The 21,523-nt window shown below is 37.1% G+C and overlaps 1 protein-coding gene across 13 annotated transcripts in view; it reads left to right on the top strand.

Moving 5' to 3' along the window:
- ABI2 (abl interactor 2) overlaps positions 1–21,523 on the top strand; it is a 65,369-nt gene that overhangs the window by 14,094 nt on the left and 29,752 nt on the right. For 8 of the 13 annotated variants that reach the window (XM_015634406.3, XM_015634405.3, XM_015634404.3 and 5 more), the window contains exons 2-3: positions 12,111–12,278; positions 20,155–20,331. In XM_015634406.3, coding sequence (XP_015489892.1) covers positions 12,111–12,278; positions 20,155–20,331 — 345 coding nt within the window. Of the gene's footprint in view, positions 1–10,575; positions 10,806–12,110; positions 12,279–20,154; positions 20,332–21,523 lie in introns of those variants that run through there. The other 5 variants (XM_033516063.1, XM_015634408.3, XM_033516062.1 and 2 more) reach the window with 2 other exon arrangements.

Raw genomic sequence — 21,523 nt, 5'->3', positions numbered from 1 at the left:
CTGGGCTTGGCTAACTGTCTCTGCATAAGAGGCCAGAATCCCATTCTCACTCTGCCAATATTGTATTTTGTCCAGTGCTATGGTAACAGGAGCAAAAAGTTGTAAAAACATTCTTTGCCAGAAAAATGAGCAGATGCTTCTCTCAGGACACATAGGAAACAAATCTACTTAATAAGAAGAACTAGTTTTGATTTTCAGATTTCAGAGTGAACTTTCACTAACTTTCTTTCACTTTATGATGGTAGTTTGTTTAGTTCATCTCCTTCCTGGGTTCAATTATAATTTGGTGTCATTGACTGTTAGCACCACCCTCAACAGGTGGCTTGTACAACGGAGGTCAGCTTTCAGCGAGATGAACAATGGATATCAAGAGCAAATAAATCAACCTGTTGCTACTCTCTTTCTGGCAAGCCTTTACAGTGACAGCAAGGAAAAAAGCCTGTGAGTTGTGTGGTCTGTTGTGATTTTTCATAGTCAGACAAGAATACGTCGGTGTTTGGTCACGTAATGGAAAGCAAATGCACATTTGAGGTGATGGGACTCTGGTGCGTGTGTAGCACTGCGGGGGTCAGAGCCTTGGGCCTTTAAGTGGTTCTGCAGTAGGCAAGGACAGCTGTCCTGTTTGTTTTAACACAGAAAAGGAAGAGGGGCAGACTGGGCAACCTTTCATGGAGGAATGAGGGGAAACCTTTTCTGATTCTTTAGTTCTGTGCTGTAGAGTGATCAACTGCCACTGCAGCCCACCCAGGCTCTGCTAATTTAGCATAAATCTCTAGGTTTTGGGGTTTGCTGCCAATGGTTCTTTTGCCTTCTAGATGAATATTGTATATTGCAGCTGTTGTGTGAAAGTTTCTTATTTTGATCTGTACATTTTGATATAAAAATAAAATGTTTTATGGGGATTTTTTTTTTCCTGTCAGACTGTGGGCATAGATCTGAAGACAGTTCATTTCTTTCATTATGTCTGAATTAGTAGCAGTTTTAAAAAGTGCCAAGTAAGAATAATTTCAAATCTAGGGTTAACTGGTCAGTATGAAGGAATCTCTGTAATCCAAGTGTCTTTATTTCCTAGAAGAGTGACTATGCAAATTACTGCCCTCCATTAGTTTACATGCTCTATCTGCTGTCTTTGGGAGGCATACTCATGGTACCTGATAGCTATACCTCTTTACTTCTCTTCAAGCTTTTGTTAGCCATAGTTACCAAAGGTAGTTGATTTAAAGTATAACTTCTAGTGTGATAAAATGTTGGGCTTGCTCAAGTGAGGAAGTAGAGAAAGTGAATAGCGACTGAAAGATTTGTATTAGATAGGGTGATGATGAGGGAAGAATTCTGAGGATAAAAGGACTGCATTTGCTGTGGATAGGCAGGAGAGGCTTTCCAGCAGCTTGCATTCCTTGAGCTACCTCAGTCTTTTTGTGAGTGCCCGAGGAAGTGGGACAGTGCGGCGGAGCTCGGTGTTGCTGTGGTAACTGATGTAGGCGTTATCTCCACACCTGCCAGTCTCTCTCGGGAGACTGGCCGAATATCGGGTGTGTGTGTTCCCCGGGTATGCTGCAGTTATAGCCTGGCAATTACAGGTGTCCTGCATCCGAGTGTTCACAGGGGTAGGTTAGGTTCTAAGCTGTAATGGTGGAGGGCATGGCTGTGTGCCCTACTTAGCTTTCCTTGCTATGAGCTTGTGATGTCTGGCAGTGGACACTTGGAAACAAAATCTGCTTCTGCTGCCACAGATCACTCTGCTTGTGATTCTAAATCAAAGCCATTAGCTGACCTCAGTTACTGCTATGTAATGAATTGAAATGAGAATTTTTAGTGGAAGGAAGAAACTGGCAAAATTGGGAAATAACTCAGTTTTTACATAAACCCCTGTGACTAAATAATATTTTGTAAAGCTGAAGTAGATATCCTTTCTTAGACATGGTAGATTTTGTCAGATTTCAAGAGACAGAGATAAGTCTGTTCATCTAATAGTGGGGAAAACAATTTGTGCAAATAACATTTTTTGTACAGCAGAATGTAATTGCTATATGATTATAGTTCTTACTTGTGAAAGCCACTTTGCATATGAAGTAATTTTTGCATATGGTACCACTTGCTTTATTTTTATTAAGTAACTGTAAAATTAAATTGAGTTTATCAATGATTTTGACTTGTAAACTCAACGAAACCTCTGCATACTGAAGCATGCTTGGTGAATGAAGAGTTGTAGAACAGCAGATACATGAGATAATAGAGTTAAGCCTGTGGATCTGTGCTGTTTCTGAGGTTCTTTATCCAGTGCATTTGTATTGACCTAGCCTCTTATGGCCACAAATGTGTTGATACTGTGCTGCTATTAAAGCCAAAATTTGCCTTGTATCTGGAACTCCAACAACAGTTATGTTGTTATAGGAACTAGGAAATGACCCACTTCTCTCACCTGTGTTATTGCAGAAGAGCTACCAGAGTAAGATGAAACATCCACTGGTTTCACAGGATGAGCAGAGGAGTAGGTTCCTTTGCTGCTGTTCCCTCTTGAGCAAGAGCAAAGTCTGATGCTGTGCAGCAGTGATGAATAACTAGTAATATAACTACTTATTAACTGTATTTTAGATGTAAATGCATTTTGATGCTAGCATGCTGTTCTTGTGATATGATTTCTGATGCATCATTTTTACTGTGTTACTGATGTGTTGGGAAAGTTTTATATAACCTTGTCTAGTAGGTTTGTGTGACTATATCATGCCCTGTTATTTTTGCATAAACAGGACTTTGGCTCTATTCTTGAGGAACAGGAACTTGAAAGGTCTGATGAGAGCAGGACATTTGTGTGTGAAAACAGGTCTGCTATGCTTCTGAATGTATGGAAATAAATACAAAGTTTGATTCTGGTGATGGTTAAGGGAAGCAAATGACAAATATGTTACAGTGTTGCAGCATGGAAACAGTGATACAGGTGATTAGGTGTCAGGGAAGCTGTGCTTTCCACAGCTCCCATTTGCTGTATTTTTCTCTTGGATAGAGGAGAATGATATTTCTGTCATAGATCTCAAACCAGTGAGCTAGTTTTACCCTCACAGGCAGCCTTAAATGCAGTATGTATTTTAAAAAGTGGCTTTTCCTTTAAGGAGATTAGATTCTGTGTGTGTTTCTTTGAAAGGTAGCTTTCCTAGCTGTTAATCAAACCTACATTTTGAGGCTCAGCACAGAACTGAAAACATCAAATAAATTTACAGCAGTGAAAACAAAAGACTGCGATTTAATGCAAATGACCTTGTAGAGACTGCAGCAGATTATTGATACTGAGTTTAAGATAGCTTAAAAGTTAGGCAGTCACACTTGTAATCAAGAACAACTAGTGAATCGTTACAGTTTTTTAATAGTTTGAAAAACAGAATAACTTGATGTCAAAGGCTTTATTAGAGTATGAATGCTAAGAGTATATTATTTAGCTAGCATGCGTGCTATTAGTATATAGATAAATAAAGATCAATTATAAATATTATGTTAAAATGGGAATAACTTAATATTAGTGTAATAAGATGAATAAATTAACCTTGTGTTTGGAAATTACTTTTTTAAATACCAGATTTATCACTTGGTCTTTGAATGTTGTGTGAATTATAAAGTCTAGTGTTAGTTTTGATGCATTCTTAATTCTAAACCCAGTATATTCTGTAATGATTGTGTTTGGCCTAAATGCCAATGTTCCTTATGCAGCATTGTTGATTACAATGTGATCTCTGATCAAAAGATGATGTGTTTTACTAAATGTAGGACATACAGAATTCACAGTGCTGTGAGAATAGTCCTAACCCCATTATCAGTTGTAAAGAGAAGAGTTTACTCCAGTATAGTCACATTTAAAGGTGTTTCAATTTTAAATGCACTTTGTGTGAACAGCAAGTTAATTGCTTTCATTAAGATGTTAAGTAGAACCTTTGGATGCAGTTGTGGAGAAAGTATTTACCTTTCAGCTTGACAGAAATTGATAAGGTGGGATGGTTTATGTACCTAACTAACCTCTGTCTGTGCCCTGATGGTCCACCCACAACTGAAGTTCCATTTAGTGCTGATTCTTACATGTGTCTTGTCACTATGGTGAGCAGTTCATTAATAGAAAAGGAGTTGTGTTATTAGGAGACTTGACATGCTGTGCTTCTTTCTTCACAGATGTGAAAGAATTTTCAAGCAGATTACTTTAACTGTAGTTAGTGTTCAGATAAGGTCATGCTGAAATTATTGTGAAGTAAAAATATTCTGTCCAAACTCTAGAGCTACCATTTCTACTAATTTATAGGTGAAATTACCAGTCTCAATAATCTTGTTGCTTCCCCTGTTCATGGTCTCAGTTTTGCTGCTCATGTTTTCTTTTGAATGCAGAATAATATAAAGCAGTAAGAGTTGTGAGTGGGTTTGTGGCAGGGTATGTGTGGAGAAGTATTTCCCATTTGCATCCAAAATGTTGTTTGCTTATGTTGCTTAACATTTGATTAATTCCAGATGTTAAGGGTGCACAGTACATGTAACTAGGCAATGACTATGGGCTCTTCTTAATTTTAAAAGAAAGGTGTATACATTTGAGTAGGGTAATCAAGTGATCATCCTTTTGGCTGTTATTCTAAAATAATAACAGAAATAATTATATATGTATTCATTATATAATCATGAATAAGCAATTACATAGAGACGGATGTTTATGCATGGACATGAATAGTATAGAGATGATGCTATTACAATTGACAGGAACAAAAGAATTCTACTCCAAACTCCAGGTACTGTGCCCATTTTGGTTGTATTAAAGAACAGGTAGACTGAGTTTCCCCGTGTACTAATAGAACACATAGATTGTTGTGCATCCAAAAGGGAAGTTTGGGGTTTCTCTGGTGCCTCAGAAATAAGTGCCTTGGATTGCTACGGCCCTTAGTTTTTTCTGAAACTCTGGAAGAGCTCATTTCCTTCTGTTCTAACATGTCAGTGATTGTGTCTGCTGCTTTGTGCCTGTTTCTCCTGCGTGTTTGAGACCAGCTCCTTAGGAACTGGTGGGTACATGTTTTTTTGTCCTGGAAATGAGCAGTTCCGGTAGTGAAAGAGGAGTGAGGGATATTCTTTATCAAGTTTTTAATGAGCTAGTTTGTTAAAACAGAAAACTACTGTATTTTTCACTGACAGTTATGTAAGTTCTTGGCATGATTTTGACTTAATTATTGGATTAATGATGCTCAGTTTTCTTCTCAATCATTTTTTGTAGTTCACGGAAGGACCTCAGAAAGCACTTGGATGGGCTGAGCAAATGCCATCTGTGCAGCTGAATAAAAGTGTGTAAAATACTTAATTATGTATGAGGCTTTCAGTAACTTCAAGGAATTCAGCAACAATTAAAATGAAAAGGATGATATAAGAGCTCAATCTATTTTTCACAGGAAAACTGAAGTGTGCTTTGTCAGTATCACAGTTGGGCACATTTTGAACTGAATAATGCAAGCTTGTTGAACTCTAGCATGCAGCTTTTGTTCCTGAGGCTTCTTGAAGCTGATGCAACCTCAGCAGAAACCTGAAGGGTTTTGCTAGCTGGTCATAGGACAAATGCCAGCTTGGGTTTGTGTTAACAGTAATCAAAAGAAACAACTGTACCGTTGATTAAATGAAGCTAATCTTCTGTCTTAGTTTTAAAATTTTACTATTACTTTTTCATCATATATTAAGTATGATTTTTTTCACTGAACAGAATAGATGCTCTCTATGTTGGGTAATTGATTAGTATATTCTGGTTATACTTTTTTTGTGTAGTTAGTCTGGTGTCAAACTCTTCAACTTCAGCTTCCACTTTTATGCCTAAATATTACTGCATAAATCCACTGCGCATTGGGGAGTTGATTTGATTATGAATTGAGATTTCTGTTTTTCCATTCAGAATGCTGTTTACTAAAAGACATGAATGACAGTAGTCTCAGGAATGAAAAGCTCTATATTTTCACCCCCTTTCAATTCAACATTAAGTATTAATCTTGGAAGAATTTTTTATTGTAGTTGTATTGATATTGAAGGCAACAACTTGTGCCAATGTTCTGTAATAAGAAACACAGTTTCTTTCTCAACTCATAGGTCCAGACTTTTTGGCTCATCCAGTAGAATTTATATAAGTCTTGTTAGCCCAGCTGCAGAATTGTGAACTTCCAAGTTGATGATGACTACTAGATAAATAAAAATTTGGGTTTTTTTTTTTAAAGAACTGTAGCAGAAAAGAAACCTAGCTACAATAACCAAGTAAACTGCCAGTAGCTTTTAATTCTTCCTTTCTGCACTACTTTCAGACCTGTCTTTATGAGTTGTTTCCAATTCTTAGGAAATGGGGTTGGTTTTCTGTTTTTTTGGTTTTTTTCTAATGTGTTGCTATTCTTGAAGTCTTTCTTTCTATTTTGGTAGCATTGGTAGAATTCTGAGCATTTGGTAGCATTTTTCTTTTATCTAGTTTTAGCTACTGAGATTGATGTGTTGTAAATCTTACTGTAGGGTTAATGTTGCCTGTCATCATTTGTTTCTTTGTAGAATTTCTCTATCCATTAGTAGCTGTTTTTCTGTACAAAATTATTCAAGTTTTTAACAGGGGCATAACAGACCTTATCACTAAGATTTGGCTGGTCACTCTTTAGGTGGGAGGATGCCTTAAATTCTTGTTTTTTTTCTAGCCCTGCATTTTATGCTCTTTATGCATGTAAGAATTCCTTTTGCCAGTCATATAGACAAATAATTTTGTCATTTGTCATTTTGTCAATTTTGTCATGTCAATACTTTACTACATGTTTCATTTTCTCATCTGCCCCATTCAATATTAGTTTCTTCTTTATAATCTGTTTTTTAATTGCTTGTATAAATATAAAAGTTTGTGCCTTCTTAGGCAGGAGACTAAACACTGAGACATTTAATTCCTAAAGTGAAAGGTTATTTTATGTAGTCAGCACTCCAGGCTTTTTCTTATTCAAGTCTGGTAATGTAATTGTGCAGTGTAAATGAAACTTCCAGAGTGGGAAGAAAAAGTGGTGCCTGGGCTCTGCATTCTGACGTGAAAAATAATCATCTTTACATTTACTGCAGGTTGAATTCCACATAATTTCTATTGCTAGCAATTTGGTTTATACAGTCTAATAAAAAATGAGCAATATTTTCAGGTGAACATTTATGATCATTCCTGAGCTGTTAGATTTAGTGTCCATTGTTGGACTGGCATGTTGAAGTGGAAACTGTTAATAATTCTCCAGTGTCTGAAAGCAAACACACACTGTTGCCTTGTGTATGTAATACATGGCTTTTCTGACTGACTGTGAAGTCTGTGCATTTGTAGCTGACTTGAATGGCTTTGATCTCCTTTTATCTACAAGCCCCAGTTTGTGTAGTCACTGTAGTCTGTGCTGTAGCTCTCGGGCTGGGTTCATCCTGTGAAACATTTCTATGTAGTTGATAGCTTGTTTTGTTTTCTTGTGGAGATAAAATAACTGTTTCAGTACTGGGTGCTTCCCATGAATGGAAAACACTATCCAAGGAGAGCTGGGCAGAGCCATGGCTGCTGCTGTGTCCAGGTGCATGGTGAACCACTTGTTGCTGCAGTGGGGAGAGCATCTCCCAGTAGGAGCTGACGCTGTCCCCACTCCATATGTGGCTGGCAGGAGCATCAGATGAACTCTCAGTGGTGAGTCAAAATGGTTCTCTTACTGCTGAGAGCAGGAGAAAAGGATGCTGCCTTGTGACTCACATGAACACCTGATGTGTGCATTGTATGGAGAAAAAAGATAAACAGAATAAATGCTAAGCTGTTGCCTGGAAATTCTGTAAAATGGGCACAGAAGACATGATCTAAACATTTCTATTTAAGGCTGTGAAGATAATCCAGCTGTGATACTCAAATATTTTAACATTGTGTGAGAAGTTGAAGCTACAGGTTTAAGAGGTGGAGACACAGCAGCATTCTTAATGCAGTTAATGGAAAAATATTAAGAGAAACATGGGACCCTGTACAGTTGGGGTGAAGAAAAACTATAGGTAGTGGAGGGGTTGTTCCTTTTCTTGCAAGCTCAGCAACTTGTTCCTTTTCTTGCAAGCTCAGCAACTCTGGGTAGTTCTTCCCTTTTATTCTTGGTTGTATCCTTCCTTGTGTTTCTCTGGCTATGCAGTGGTTTGGATGAGGTAAAACTTATAATTTGGTTTATGTATCACGTGATTTTCACTTGAGATGTGCCTGGTCTAATTCACTACAGCAGATGGAGTGTGCACTTGGTGTTGGGGACATCTACTGTGACAGGTACTGCTGATTAAAGTAGATCCTGAGTCTCCGTAATACCATGACAGTTGCTTAGACCATAATTCACTGAATTGTTTTGTTTTTTTTTTTTCTTTGTGGCATCTACATAGTTTTACTAGGGGTAGTGTTTGCAAGTTTGCGTGTCAGGAAAAATAATGGAAGTGACTGGAGTTTAAAACAACCATTTGTTTCTAAAGTTAGTTCTAAACTAGGTCAGGTACTCAGTCTGCCATGCGGCCCTGCATAGACAATGGAACAGATATGTTTGGTCTAGGAATGAGAGGATCCCTATGTTGGCAGTGTTTCAGAAGACTTGTTTGTCAGACAATAGCTTTGACTTCTTAAATTTATTATCCATTAAAAAATACAGATGAAACTGAGCTAATGGTTGAAAGCATTGCTTTCCTAGGAGTTGTGTGTGGATAGATGTTATGAGCCTGTATTTTTTCATAGGCATGCATAATTTTATGTGTGTGAGTGCTAGATATTTGAAAACTGAAATGGAGACATACTGAAAGGTCTGCTTCATGGCATTTAATTTAGGTCAGGGCACTGAAAACACTTGCTAGCAGTGCTTGATCATGCTGAACACCATGTTTCTGAGAACTGAAGGGCTTCAAGGACTCTGGTTAATATGCTTAAGTATCCTCAGGAACAAGTCTTTTTGTTATAATGAACACGGAACACATTCCTCTTGTTTTTGGTATTCTTCACAGAAAGAGTTTTCCATAGATGACTTAAACTACTGTGGAGAGTCCTACCAGTTTGATATTTTTTTCTTTCACTAGGGAATTTTGGTAGATATGGATATTGAAATAACTTCTTGTCTGCCTTAAAGTCTGATGCATACTGGCTGGTGCTTTGGTGTTAGGACGATCAAGAGTATCAGAACTTAGACTGCCAAGGATTATGTTTGAATTTTGTTACTGATGACTTGAAACCATTATCTTATTAGCAGAAATCCCTTTATTTACATAATTTCATACTCAAAGAGCACAGCAGCATTTGCAACAATGTAATTCGCTGTCCATGTGGAGTATAAATAGGGATTTTGTTACATAGGAGCACATAAGGTACCATCTCTGAAAATCTACTTATCAAATTAAAAGATGGATTTCATGCTAAACACAACTTATCATTTCAAGTTTAATTTTAACTGGCATTTAGCATTATATTTCCACAGGGTAAGTATTTCTGTAAGTATTCTAGAGTTTTTACTCTTGCTGTGAGTCATTCAAGTTTTCATCTCTTGAAAGTTTTCAGGGTAAACATGATTGTTTTAAAATGCTGCCACTAATTATTTTTTCTTCTTTTGAAATGGATTGACAGTAGTAGGTTCAAATAGTCATTTTATTTTGAACAGATTCTTCACAGTAAGAAAGTTCAAATTTGATGTGCCAAATGTGAGTGGAGTTTGCCTCAGAGAATTTTGGGCTCTGTAAAAAGACATGTAGGGCAAATCACAGCTGTTACCAGCTAAATTCATGAATTAGACACCTCAATCAAATGGGGTTTTGTGCTGTTAGAAGTTTCAAAATGGTTTATAGTATTGTTTTATGAGATCTTTAATGCATTTGAGCATTGAGAAGTCAGTTTCTTGTTGGTTTGTTCTGGGGGTGACTTGAATTTAGCTATTAGGTTACAGTCCTGGAAGGACTAGGTCTGAACATGGATTCATATTTGTGCTTCTTTAAGCAGAAAAACCATATCAGAGACTCATAATATTTAAATTTAAGGAAATTTTTCCTTTTGTTCTCCATCACTTTGTCTATTAATGAAAAAATACTGTGTTTCCCGGATTATACTCATCTTCTCTGGATATAGTGTTCTAATGGAAATCAGAATTTTCTGCTTCTATAAATAGCTTGGCAGCAGCTGCAGAGCCAAACAGGAGAGCTTCTGGTCATTTTTATTATTGCCACTGAGAAATGGTTTGAATGGCTGTGGAGCGTGCCTGCTGCAGGGGAGTGCGCAGGCTAAGCTGGGGGTATGAGCAGGGAGAGGGGAAGAAAGAGTGTATTTACAAGCCAGCAATGTGAGAACAGAGATACAGAGATCGATGTTCCTTCATTTGGGAGTACTTAAGCTGAGTTTCAAGCTCTTTTATGTACAAGACATACTACTCAGCTGGTAAAAAGTCATGAGTTCTTAAATGAGATCTGGGGATAGCATTTTTCTGACTGCTTTATAGTTGAATATAAGACAGCATTTATAATTGTGCTCTGTTGGAGAATATCCTCATGCTGTGCCCTGAGGAGTTTCTAAAATTTTCAGTTCCTTCTTCTGTTGGTCTCATTTTGTCTTCTGCATGGGAGAGAAACATGGTGAGAACGCGCACCTCTTGCAGCCTTCCTTCTTCCTGTCCCATCGAGGCAGCTCTTGGATGAACAGCGGCTGCTGCTCTCCTCCTTCCTAGCAGATGAGGACCTGGTTCCAGTGCAGCCTGCTAACTGGCCAGTTAAGTTACCAGTGCTGTTTATGGACACAGGAACTTGCCAGGAAAGAAAAAGTATTGGATATCTTTCATGTGAGCATTTAATGAAGTCTTGTGTCTGTGTTTACATGTGTGGGATTTTTTTTTCCTATTAAAGCTAGCAATCTTCTTCTTTTAAGAATCTTACTACAAGGTCTTGGGAAACATATTGAGCTGTAGGAATTGTTTTCCTGAAATACAGATATACTAAATTTCTGTGTTTCTCAAAGTACATATAATACAATGGATGTTAGATTCAGCTTGTGCTGAAAGATATGGAATGGCTTTGTATTCCCTCTTTATTAACAGCACATTTCTTGAATCTTGATATCCAACCCATATGGAAAATATAAAAAGCCAAGGAAATGGTGAAATACAGTATTATAATGACAGGTGGGAGTAGAGAACATTTATCAACCTTTGCTTTAGAAACAGCACCATCAGCCTGTGAGATGGCTAAAGATCGCCTGAAAGTGAAGTTCACTGTATACTGAAGCCTTGGAAACTGGAAAGTTTCTTAGCATCTTAGTTGTATGTTTTACCAGTGCTTTAATCTGTATTCTTTGTACTGAATTACATCTTAGTGATGTTAACTATTTTTCATGGAGAAACACAGAAACCTAACAATTAGATTCTTAGCGTATTGTTTTTAATGCTGTTTGAAATGTATGTGCGTTTTAAAATTTCTAATGGATATATTGTCTATTGTTAGCCTAAATACTTTTAGGTGCTCTACTACTAGAAAAATGGATCATATTAATTTTTGATAGAAAATAGTATTGGCAATGTGAAAAAGTACAAAACTTGTTTAAGTAGAAAACATGGACTTACTCTTTTTAAAATATTATTCTTCTCACATTGTATTCAGCTACCATTTTATGGGAGTAGTTATAGTTCACTGTGAATGATCATTTGTGACAACAATGAGGTCTAAATGATTGGGAGATATGAGGAATATGGTATTTGGCAGCTTCTTGTAGGCTGTTAATAGTTATAAACGAAGTACCAGGTTTAGAAAAATGAAGCAGTTCTGAATCATAAAATCTAGGCAAAATAACTAATAGTTACCTCAGAGTGCTTTGCTAAGTAAATTGCTAAAATTCTGAATAAGAAGTTGGACTTTTGGCAAGAAAAATACAAGTATATTTAAAGAAAAAAAGGAGCTTAATTCTTCTCTGAAAGTGTAGAAACTCTTAAAGTACAAAGGTACTATCTTTTGTGGAAAAATAGTAACTTGTATTTAGAACTAGTTTGACTTGTGTAATTCGTTGTCTGTAAAGGCAGGCAAGAAGAGTTGATTCCAAGAATCTTTGTGTGAAAGACTTTGTGCTAAATAAACCGTTTCTTCCTGTTTTTCAGTCAGCAGATAAGCAGCGAGCTCTGGAAGAAACCAAAGCCTACACAACCCAGTCGTTAGCAAGCGTAGCCTATCTGATCAACACTTTGGCCAACAATGTTCTCCAGATGCTGGATATCCAGGCATCCCAGCTTCGGCGCATGGAATCTTCAATCAACCATATTTCACAAGTGAGACTTTTTTCTTTTGCCTTTGATATTACAAAGCAAGTAAAACTCTGAAGTGACATCTTATGAGAAGAACTTAAAACAGAAGGATGTGTTTTTTTTCTCATATTCATTCTGGGATTGGGTCTCATCATGTGGTTCTATACCAGTGTTAGTATGAGCATTTTACATACCAAAGCAGCCAGATTATGTTTCGAGAGGGGGTCATTCTGCATAAGTGAAAAGTACAAAAAATTGCTAATGGTAAAAGAATATTATGCTAAAAAATATGCAATGGATGGTGGAAAACAGTACTTGTCACCTTTTTACTTTTTCAGTTGGTATAATACTGGCATCTAATGACAACAGCATGGATGACAAAAATAGTTTGCTCCTGGCTTTTCTTAATAAAATGTACTTTGCAGTGACATGAACAAAAGCCAAAATTAATGTTTCAATTTGTGTATGGCTGCAAAACTCCTGCCTTTGTTTGCAGTTTTTTCTGAGCAGCAATAAACTAAGCTACTATAATCAGGAACCTGGGTTCAATATCCATATTGATGAGAGAATTTTGGCTGCCAGAATGGGCTGAGAATGAATGATAGATAAAAGTGGAGGTTTACCAGCCACTGATGGATTAAAAGAGAAATTTACAACAACTCTACAACAGTTTCTGGGTTTTGTATCTGTTTACTGAATATTTTGTGTCTTAGTTGACCAATACATTTTGGCTACTAGTGTTTCTTGATCTCCTTGCAATAATATAAATTAAAGAATATTATAGTATTTAGAAAAACATTTGCAAGTAGGGACTGTGTAAGGTAGGAAGTAAGTAGATGGATTGGATCTATTTGAACCAGCAAAAGAAGTGAATAATTTTATGCTGCTTTACTGGGCTGAATTGCCTCTGCTTGGGTCAGAGGAATACCAGGGCAAGTACAAAGAAAGAGGTGGAGGGGATTTTCCCTTTTGATAGTGCTGTGCTATTAGATTGCCTCAGTTGTCTCATGAATCTGCATCAAAAACAAGCTGGAAGTTTGATTTCTTCTGCTAAAAGCTCCATGTTAATCCATCCATGGACAAGTAAACTAATTTTTTTTCTCCCCAGAAAATATTCTGAATTACCCTGTGTATGCCTGTGTGCTATATCTATATGCTGTGTGTGTGTATGCACTTCCTCACAGGCTAGTGCCAGCTCACACGTGTTCCAGCTGGTTGAGAGCCTGATGTAAAAGACAGTATATTTTGCATTTCATGAATGTGGAAAACTCATTTTTGTCACACAGCTTCTGTAAAGTAGCTTTTGTGGAAAGGGCCATAGCATTTTAAATTTTTTCCTCCTGAGAAGGTGACATTTATGCAGATTGAGAGCTAGGTTAGATTGTTTTTACCTTTACACAATTCAGCTAGGTATTTAAAATAGAGCACTAAATTAGCAATACCCCAACACTTAATGAAAATGTATCTGTAGAATTTCGTGGGATGAGCTTCAACAACCAAAAAAAATCTGTGATGGTCTTTTTTTAAAATACTGCTGTAAAAATGAAAATTGAGTTTGCTTGGGGGGATTTTTTGTGTGCTTTATTTCAGGTTGTTTGAGACTGCATCATCTGTATGTAGGATGTTCGCCAAATCTTTATAGAGGAAATAATAACAGAGGAGCAGAGAGCATTTAAATTTTGGATATTATATACATGAAGTGTATTGATCCAAGGAACTTTATTGTATTAATGTGTTTGGAAATGGCTTCCTCCCATAATACCAATATTGTAGATTAGTGTGTCACTTGTCTTAATTTGCATGGTTATTTTTATTTTAATTAATATACACATTTTCTGTGTAATTAAATGATTTATTGGTTTTGGTTCTGAAATTAGCCTCATCTGCAGAATGTTTCCTTGGTGTTTATGTTGGATTTAAAGTTTAGAGAGGTTTTCCTAACAGTACTGAAAATGCATTGTGGTGTAACACCTCGCTGCCACAAATTAGGATTTCAGTCAGCCTGACTTGAAATGAAGTCATATAGTAACATAGTAACAGAAACATAGTAACATAGAACAGAAAGCAGGTTGGTAATTACAGGTGGTAAATTCATTTAGCATTAATGCTTTGGTCAGTAGGTCTTGGTATTTAAGTTTAGAAAACATTACATGCAAATTGTGGATGGATGGAATCCTGCTTTAAATTCTGGTTCGGGATTCCACGTATTCTCCAAAGAAGGGACCAGAATCATTTGATTCTTGGTATGAAAACTTTTCCCAAAGCGCTTATTTTGTACAAGTAGCTCAGACTGGGAGAGGTGTGATTAACGTTTTAAGATAAAATGCTCTGGTTTTCTGTTTGTTGGTAGAATGCCAATTTATATCCCTTTCTGTGTTTCCTTCTAAATGCCAGCCTACTCAAAGAGCTGGAAAGGAAGCTGATAATCATTTGTGCTTTTTCAAATTATATATAGGTTGTGAATAAGGAAATTGTTACTATTGAAACTATTTTTATGCCAGTGATTAAATCCTATTGGTTTAAAAATTAGCATTACTTTGGTTTGGTCTGAAAGCTGATGAATCTATTCTTACTTGCCTTCTTGAACCTTGTCCAGAACTAGATGATACACAGTGTTTCATATTTGACTAAGAATTTAAGTCTTAAATACAGATCATATGTATAAATATTTATACTTGTTAAAAAAATTATCTTGCAGCTTTCAAGTTAGCAGCCACTGTGAAATTTTACTAACATCCAAATTCTTTAAATTAATCCAGCAGATTTTCAGGTTTTAATATTTGTATGATGAGAAATGTTTTTTCAGGTTTAGTTACAGAAGCTCTTACTTAGCAAGGTCATTTTAAAAACTCTGCTGCTAATTATCTAAACAAGCACGTTATCACAAAGATGAGTGGTAGTGATGAGTTTTCTCCAGTGGCACTGTGTTGTGGGGAGGTTTGCTGCATCCTCCCCTTACAGAACTGACTGCCGTGCTCTTGGCTGTGAGAACAGGCATTGAATACAGCACAGGCTTGGATTCTCTGCAGGCAGCAGGTGCTGCTTAGCTGGGCTGTAGCAACATCTGTGAGCTGCTCAGTCTCTGCAGTGAAGTTCACTTGGACTTTCCACTGAAGTCAGTGAAGGTTTGTGACCTTTCTCGGTTGTCTTATTCTTGCAAGGCACGAAAATAGCAAAAGACTTTAAAAAATGGTGATTCAAGGCAAATTTTGCACAGTGCATATTACCTGTTAATGGAACAAGGAGCTTTTCAGCATTTTTATAGTATTTATGATCTCTTTTTTTTTTGTGTATAAATTACAGGCAACTCGAGACAATTAATGTCACCTTTCTAACATGTCAAAATAAGGCAGTTACCAATTTTAAAGTAATAATCCAATTTTCAAGGTAATTTGCAATTAGTTTGAATTGTGTCAAATTAATAAGATCAATAAAAAATGAAAGTCCAGCAATACTATATTTAAGCAACATTTTCTTCTAAGATTTTTGAAACTGAATTTTAAAAGCTCAGACTAACAGACTGACAGTTAATTTATAAATTTAAATTAGAATGGTTTGAGAAGAGGAAGAAATGAAGGCTTCTGGAGACTCTTATCTCTGAAATTTCCCTGTAATTTAGACTTTCAGCTTGCTGTTGTGGTTTAACTCCAGCTGGAAACTAAGCACCACATGGCTGCTCACTCACTCGCCCCTACCAGGCTATGGGTAGAAAATCAGAAGGGTGAAAGTGAGAGAACTTGTGGGCTGAGATATGTACAGTTTAATAATGATGGTGATAATAATAATATAGAAAATTAATATTTAAGAGAGACATAGAAGCCAAGAAGAAAGGCTGCAAATGAAGCAGCAGCCGCTGAGCGCTGCCCAGGCAGTCCCCAGGCAGCAGTGCCTGGCCAGGCTCCCCCAGCCTGGTGCTGGTGACCATGAGGCCACATGGAGTGATGTCCCCTGGCTCAGCAGGGCCAGCTGTCCTGGCTGAGTCCCTTCCCAGCTTCTTGTGCAACCCAGGCTACCCAGTGGTGGGTGGGATGGGGAGCAGAAAAGGCCTTGACTCTGCAGTCTCTGCTCAGCAGTAACTAAAACATCCTGGAGTTATCAGCTCTGTTTACAGCAAAAATCCAAAACATTGACCCATTCTGCAAAGAAAATTAATTCTGTCCCAACCAAAACTACCTTTTGTTAGTTCAATGCTAACTTAATACTTTGAGAAGTTTTGTTTACTGGTAGAAGAGAATGTTTCTCAAAACTCATGAGTTCAGTGACTTAAGTGAACTTGTGAGTAGTGTTAACTATCCCAGAAATTTTTTCATGTGTTTTTTTGTTTTATTATTTGCAGAGCTTGAGATTGGCTTTGTTTAATTCAGTATGAAAACCTGATGTTTCAAAATGGCCAGAAAATTCCCAACAGAAAAAAATGTAGTGGTTCATACTTATTTTTCACCTTCTGCTCTCCCTGGGTATTGCAGGGATCTTGGAAAGCATACAAAAAGATGATGGTAATGAGCCTAACCTCTAACAAACTGTCACTTAAAAACTTTTGCCAAAGCTAATGGAGCTATGTTAAACAAATTTTTAAAATCATAATAATGCTGTCAGGTGTCCACAATTTCTTGTTAGAAAACAGAGTTTTAAGTTTTAGAAGGGCACAGTGTATCCCATCTGCTTTTTCCAACAGAGTTTTCAAGCCAAGTGTTTTGTTAGTCCAGCTCTAACCCCAAAAACTTCTTGTTAGAACTTTGTAAACTGATGAATAAATATTTTGGTGCATTTTCCTGCCTTGATAAGGGATTTATGTTAGTACTGGAGGTAATAATTACCTGTGTGTTGAGGATAAATGTTTTCATTTTCTTCAGCAGCAGGTTAATGTTTATTACTCCCTCTACTAATGGAACTTTGTGCTATTTTATGGGTGTATTAGGATCTCATGACTTCCATAGTCTACTAAACAAGAAAATGAAATGTTTGGAAAACTGCCAGCATAGTGCTTTTCAATAGCATCTTAGGTGTGTGGACTAGAATTAGGTGCAGTTTGTATACTTCTAGTCATTCCATAGCTATTCAAGTTAGAAGAGATGTTCTGAATCATAATGCAAGAGAAATCCCACCAGATGAGCTTCAGGTTTTAATTGAGTTTTATACACTTCATTGTTTGTTACTGTAGTCATGCCTTACGATCACCAAAGTCCTTAAGGAAGCTGGTTGTACTTGTGGCTCCTATTGAAAACCCACTCTTCATTCATGGAAACAGCTTTGCACAGTGCCAGGATACCATTGCTACAGTAACATGAGCATTAATATCTCTACTTGCATTGTATTAGTAGATAATTACATAAGAAAGTATTGAAAGAACATAGTCAAAGTTGAAGAGTTCTAACTCTTGAAATAGAAAATGAGAAATCATCCTGCCAACCCTGCACTAATAACTTCCTTTTTGATTTGTGGATTGAAATTAAGGCTCTGAGTGCAATACCCAAGGTATGAAACTGTTTTGAAGGACCAGATTCAGACACATAAGATTTTGATGTTCCAGTACATCCTGAAGTGCAGCTGCTATTGCAGCTGAAGTTTTTTCACATGCTAGCAAATGGTATTTATCAGGGGCCTGTGAGACAAAGAACATACAAGAGTCGTATCTGCAGTTCTGCAGTGATGTGTCTAGACCACAGATAAATCTCTCTACTGCAGTAGAGATTGAATTTGTCAGTGGTATCAAACATGAGACTGTTCTCCCAGGTTGTTGCCATCACCTATCTTCAGCTTCTTTAGACAGTTAGCACACGTGCCTGTGTGCCCTCTGACTGGTGAGGTGAGGAGGCTTAGACCATCTTTTCCAGAACTTGTGCTCCTATTCCCTGTGCTGCAAAAGCAAAGGTCTAGCACAGAGAAGGGCTAAAGGCCTGAGATGGAAGATGAAGTCCTACATCTTACTCTGATGAGAATGATGTACTTTAGGTACTCTGGTCTGGAAAATGTTGGTGTGCTCTCTTTGCACTTGTGCTTGTACCATAAATATAGCACTGTAAGAGCTGTGAAGATCTGATCTGCACTGCTGTGTTGGGGGTTGATGTGTAGTCCTGGTCATCTCGGGGTGCTTCAGAAAGGACCGTGGCAAATTCATTGGAGGGTGGTTTAGTTGTTAAGTAGTTTCAGAAATGTTTCTGTTATACTTGTGTGAACTGTGCATTTATGCAGAATTTATATATTGGCCAAATCTGGGTGGGTTTTTGTGTGGATGTCCCAGATAGTTTAGCTACCTCTATTAAATTTCAAATCACTGCTCAACAAATTAGACCTTTCCAAAAAGAGTTTTGCCAGTACATTTTGACCTTAAAATCTGTTTTTCTATAGTTTTATTTCAAGAAATAGCTATGCACCTGTAGTGGAAACCTTACAGTTCTGGGCAGGTGGAAAGAGAGGTGGCAGAATGTGCATGACAAAGCTGTAGCTAGTGCTTCATTTTGGCAAAGTTACAAAATCTTGAAGATCTGTTGCTGGGAGATACTAGGCAATCTTGATGATAATATTATAAGCTCACATGTAATGCTTCAGGTATTTGTGGAAATTCTTCTCTGGAAATAATGCAAAGAAACAACTTATTGGAAGTAGTTTGTGGGTTGGTTGGGGTTTCTAAGATTGTTTTTGTAATTTTAAAAGTTGTGATGATTGTTCAAAGTAGCACAGGTTCCATTAACTTGTTTTGGTATCAGTAGCGCTAACAGCCAGGTAAAACAGTGTAGCCAACCCCACTGCTCTAGTGCCTGCCAACAGAAAAATAAAATAGACAAAAATGTGTGTTATGAAAATGAGTTCTCATTTGTACCTGTTCCCAAGTTACTACAAAGCCTGGTTCAAAACTGTGAAAAGTGTTTCTAGTGCCATTCATGGTCACTGAAGTGGTAAAAAGAATCTATGAGTGCTTAGAAATCTTTGTGGTGGTTCTGGATGTTTTTACTTCTGTTTTTTATCCTGTAGCTAAAACTTTTGTTCACAGTTGAGCAAATTTCCTATATTGAAAGCTATTTTGTGAACAAGCAATTATTTTTGGTTTAAATAAGTCAAGGAACTCCATGGCCCATGATTTAAGGGATTATATTTTCCTGGAAGAGATAAGTGGCTTTTTCATAGCATTTTCTTACTTGTTACCTAACAAGATTCGTGTACATGTTTTTAGGCAATTAATTTTCAGCAGGACTTTGTCTTACACCAAGGATTCTCCTGTGGTACTGATTTTAATATATAAAGGGAGGGATTTCCAGTGTTGGTCCGTGGCATCCAAATGGAAGACAATGGGCTTAACCTCTGGCTTTATTGTGGATTAATTAGTATGGAACACGTACTAAAATATAATCATTGCTTTGTGATACGTGAGTTGTAATGACTGAAATACTTCCTTGATTTGTCCAAGTGAAATTCTATTCTATCATAGTATTACCAGTCCTAATTTAGCAAACTTTTACAGTGTAAGAAAACCTGTGTATTGTTTTTCAGGTCTTAAAATTAAGGTTTGGGAAGGCATCCTTACACTTCATCTTGTTGAGGCCTATGTCAAAGACAAGCTTAGAGAGCAGTTGTAAAATAAAAAAGGATAAGTGAAGGAGTCTTATAAAACAGTGTCAGTAAATTATGCAAACTACTAAGAATGGAAAGGAGAAGGAATTTTGTGAAACTGAAAGAATGAGGGTAACAGAAAATTCAAAAACCCCCCCCCCCACTATTAGTGTGGCTTTAGAGGTGGCAAATTCAGCATTAAGTTGAAGACAGATGATGTAATAAATATGTAGTGATATGTTTAGTACAGTGTAGAGATTTTTGAACCATTAGAACTGATTTAACTTTTTTTAATACTGACTCTGTGTTCCAATGCATACCACTGTTAGTAAATACACTGCGTCTTTTGTAGACGGTGGACATTCACAAAGAGAAAGTTGCTAGAAGAGAAATTGGTATCTTGACTACAAACAAAAACACCTCAAGAACTCACAAAATCATTGCACCAGCTAACTTGGAGCGACCAGTTCGCTACATCAGGAAACCTATTGATTATACAATTCTAGATGATATTGGACATGGAGTGAAGGTAGGTGATATTGTTAAAAACAGCCAAATTGCAAATTCATTGTCTTTGTATATTTTCAAAATTATCTGATGCTTTTCATGGTAATATACCAGTTTCTCCTTGCCTGGACAATGTGTCTATAAACATGAGAGGAGTCCTGTCTGATTTCCAGTTGTGCCTTCCCCTTCTCTTGCCCCAGTGTTTCTAAATGTTGCAAACTCACTTAATCTCATTTCTCATTGGGACTGTGAGTCTCACCTTTTGAACTGATTCTGAATATCAACTTGTGTGATGCTGCTATTATTGTTTGGGTCAGTTGCCAGGGATACGTATATGGGGACAGAAGAGCTAATGACCACTTTTCTGCCTGAGTTAGCACCACAGAGTGTGATCCAGCTGTAATTGCCACTGGTTTACTTCGACACTTACTCAAAGGAAGGGTTTGCATGAGATGTGTTATGGACTCCCTTTTCTTCTTTTTGCCAGGGTCAGTTATACACAAACCCAGTGACATGCTTTGTTAAAGGGAGTTCTCAACAACTTCTATGCCATATGGGATTTTGGGATGGAAATATTACTGCCATGTTTAAAGCCAGCTGGTTTGCCATTTCAAGATTAGGAAAAAAGGAGTTTCAGGGCAGAGATCAGACTGAGACACACCTGGTGGCTGTTTGATGTACAGAGCAGCAGTAATATAATGTGGTTAGATACATCCTGAATATAAACACACTCTTATCAGGTGTGAGCTCATTATTAACTTGTGGTGCCAGGGAAACAACTACGGAAATGAGAACACTGACAGTATTAAAGTTCCAGGAAATGAAAGGTAAATAACACAAAGTGATGTCATTTTTACAAGGCAAACTAATGAATCTGTAAACCTGCTAAGTAGCAGTAAGGTAAGATGCTTCTTCCAGTCAAGGTACACCTGAATTTCTTTTGCTTGACATGTAACTGGATTAGGATATCTCTGTTGTCGTATTTGATTTGTCTGCTTGGATGGCCATTTAAATGGCAATAGGTTATTCAACCTAACTTTTAAAATTCAAATTCGGAGCAGTTTGATTTAAATATCTTTCCCAAGGAATTTTATTTAAGGTCTTTTCAACATCCTGTTTGTTAACAGGAAGTCTCCTTCCCCCCATTTCTTACCCAAAGAATCAACCTCTGAACAGATTTTAAAAAGGACAAACAAAAAAGCATACCAAACCTT

The sequence above is a fragment of the Parus major genome, chromosome 7, assembly GCF_001522545.3.
Source record: "Parus major isolate Abel chromosome 7, Parus_major1.1, whole genome shotgun sequence".
NCBI classification, from domain to species: Eukaryota; Metazoa; Chordata; class Aves; order Passeriformes; family Paridae; genus Parus; species Parus major.
The sequence above is the reverse complement of the archived record's forward strand: the minus strand, read 5'-3'. Positions and strand labels throughout refer to the sequence as shown.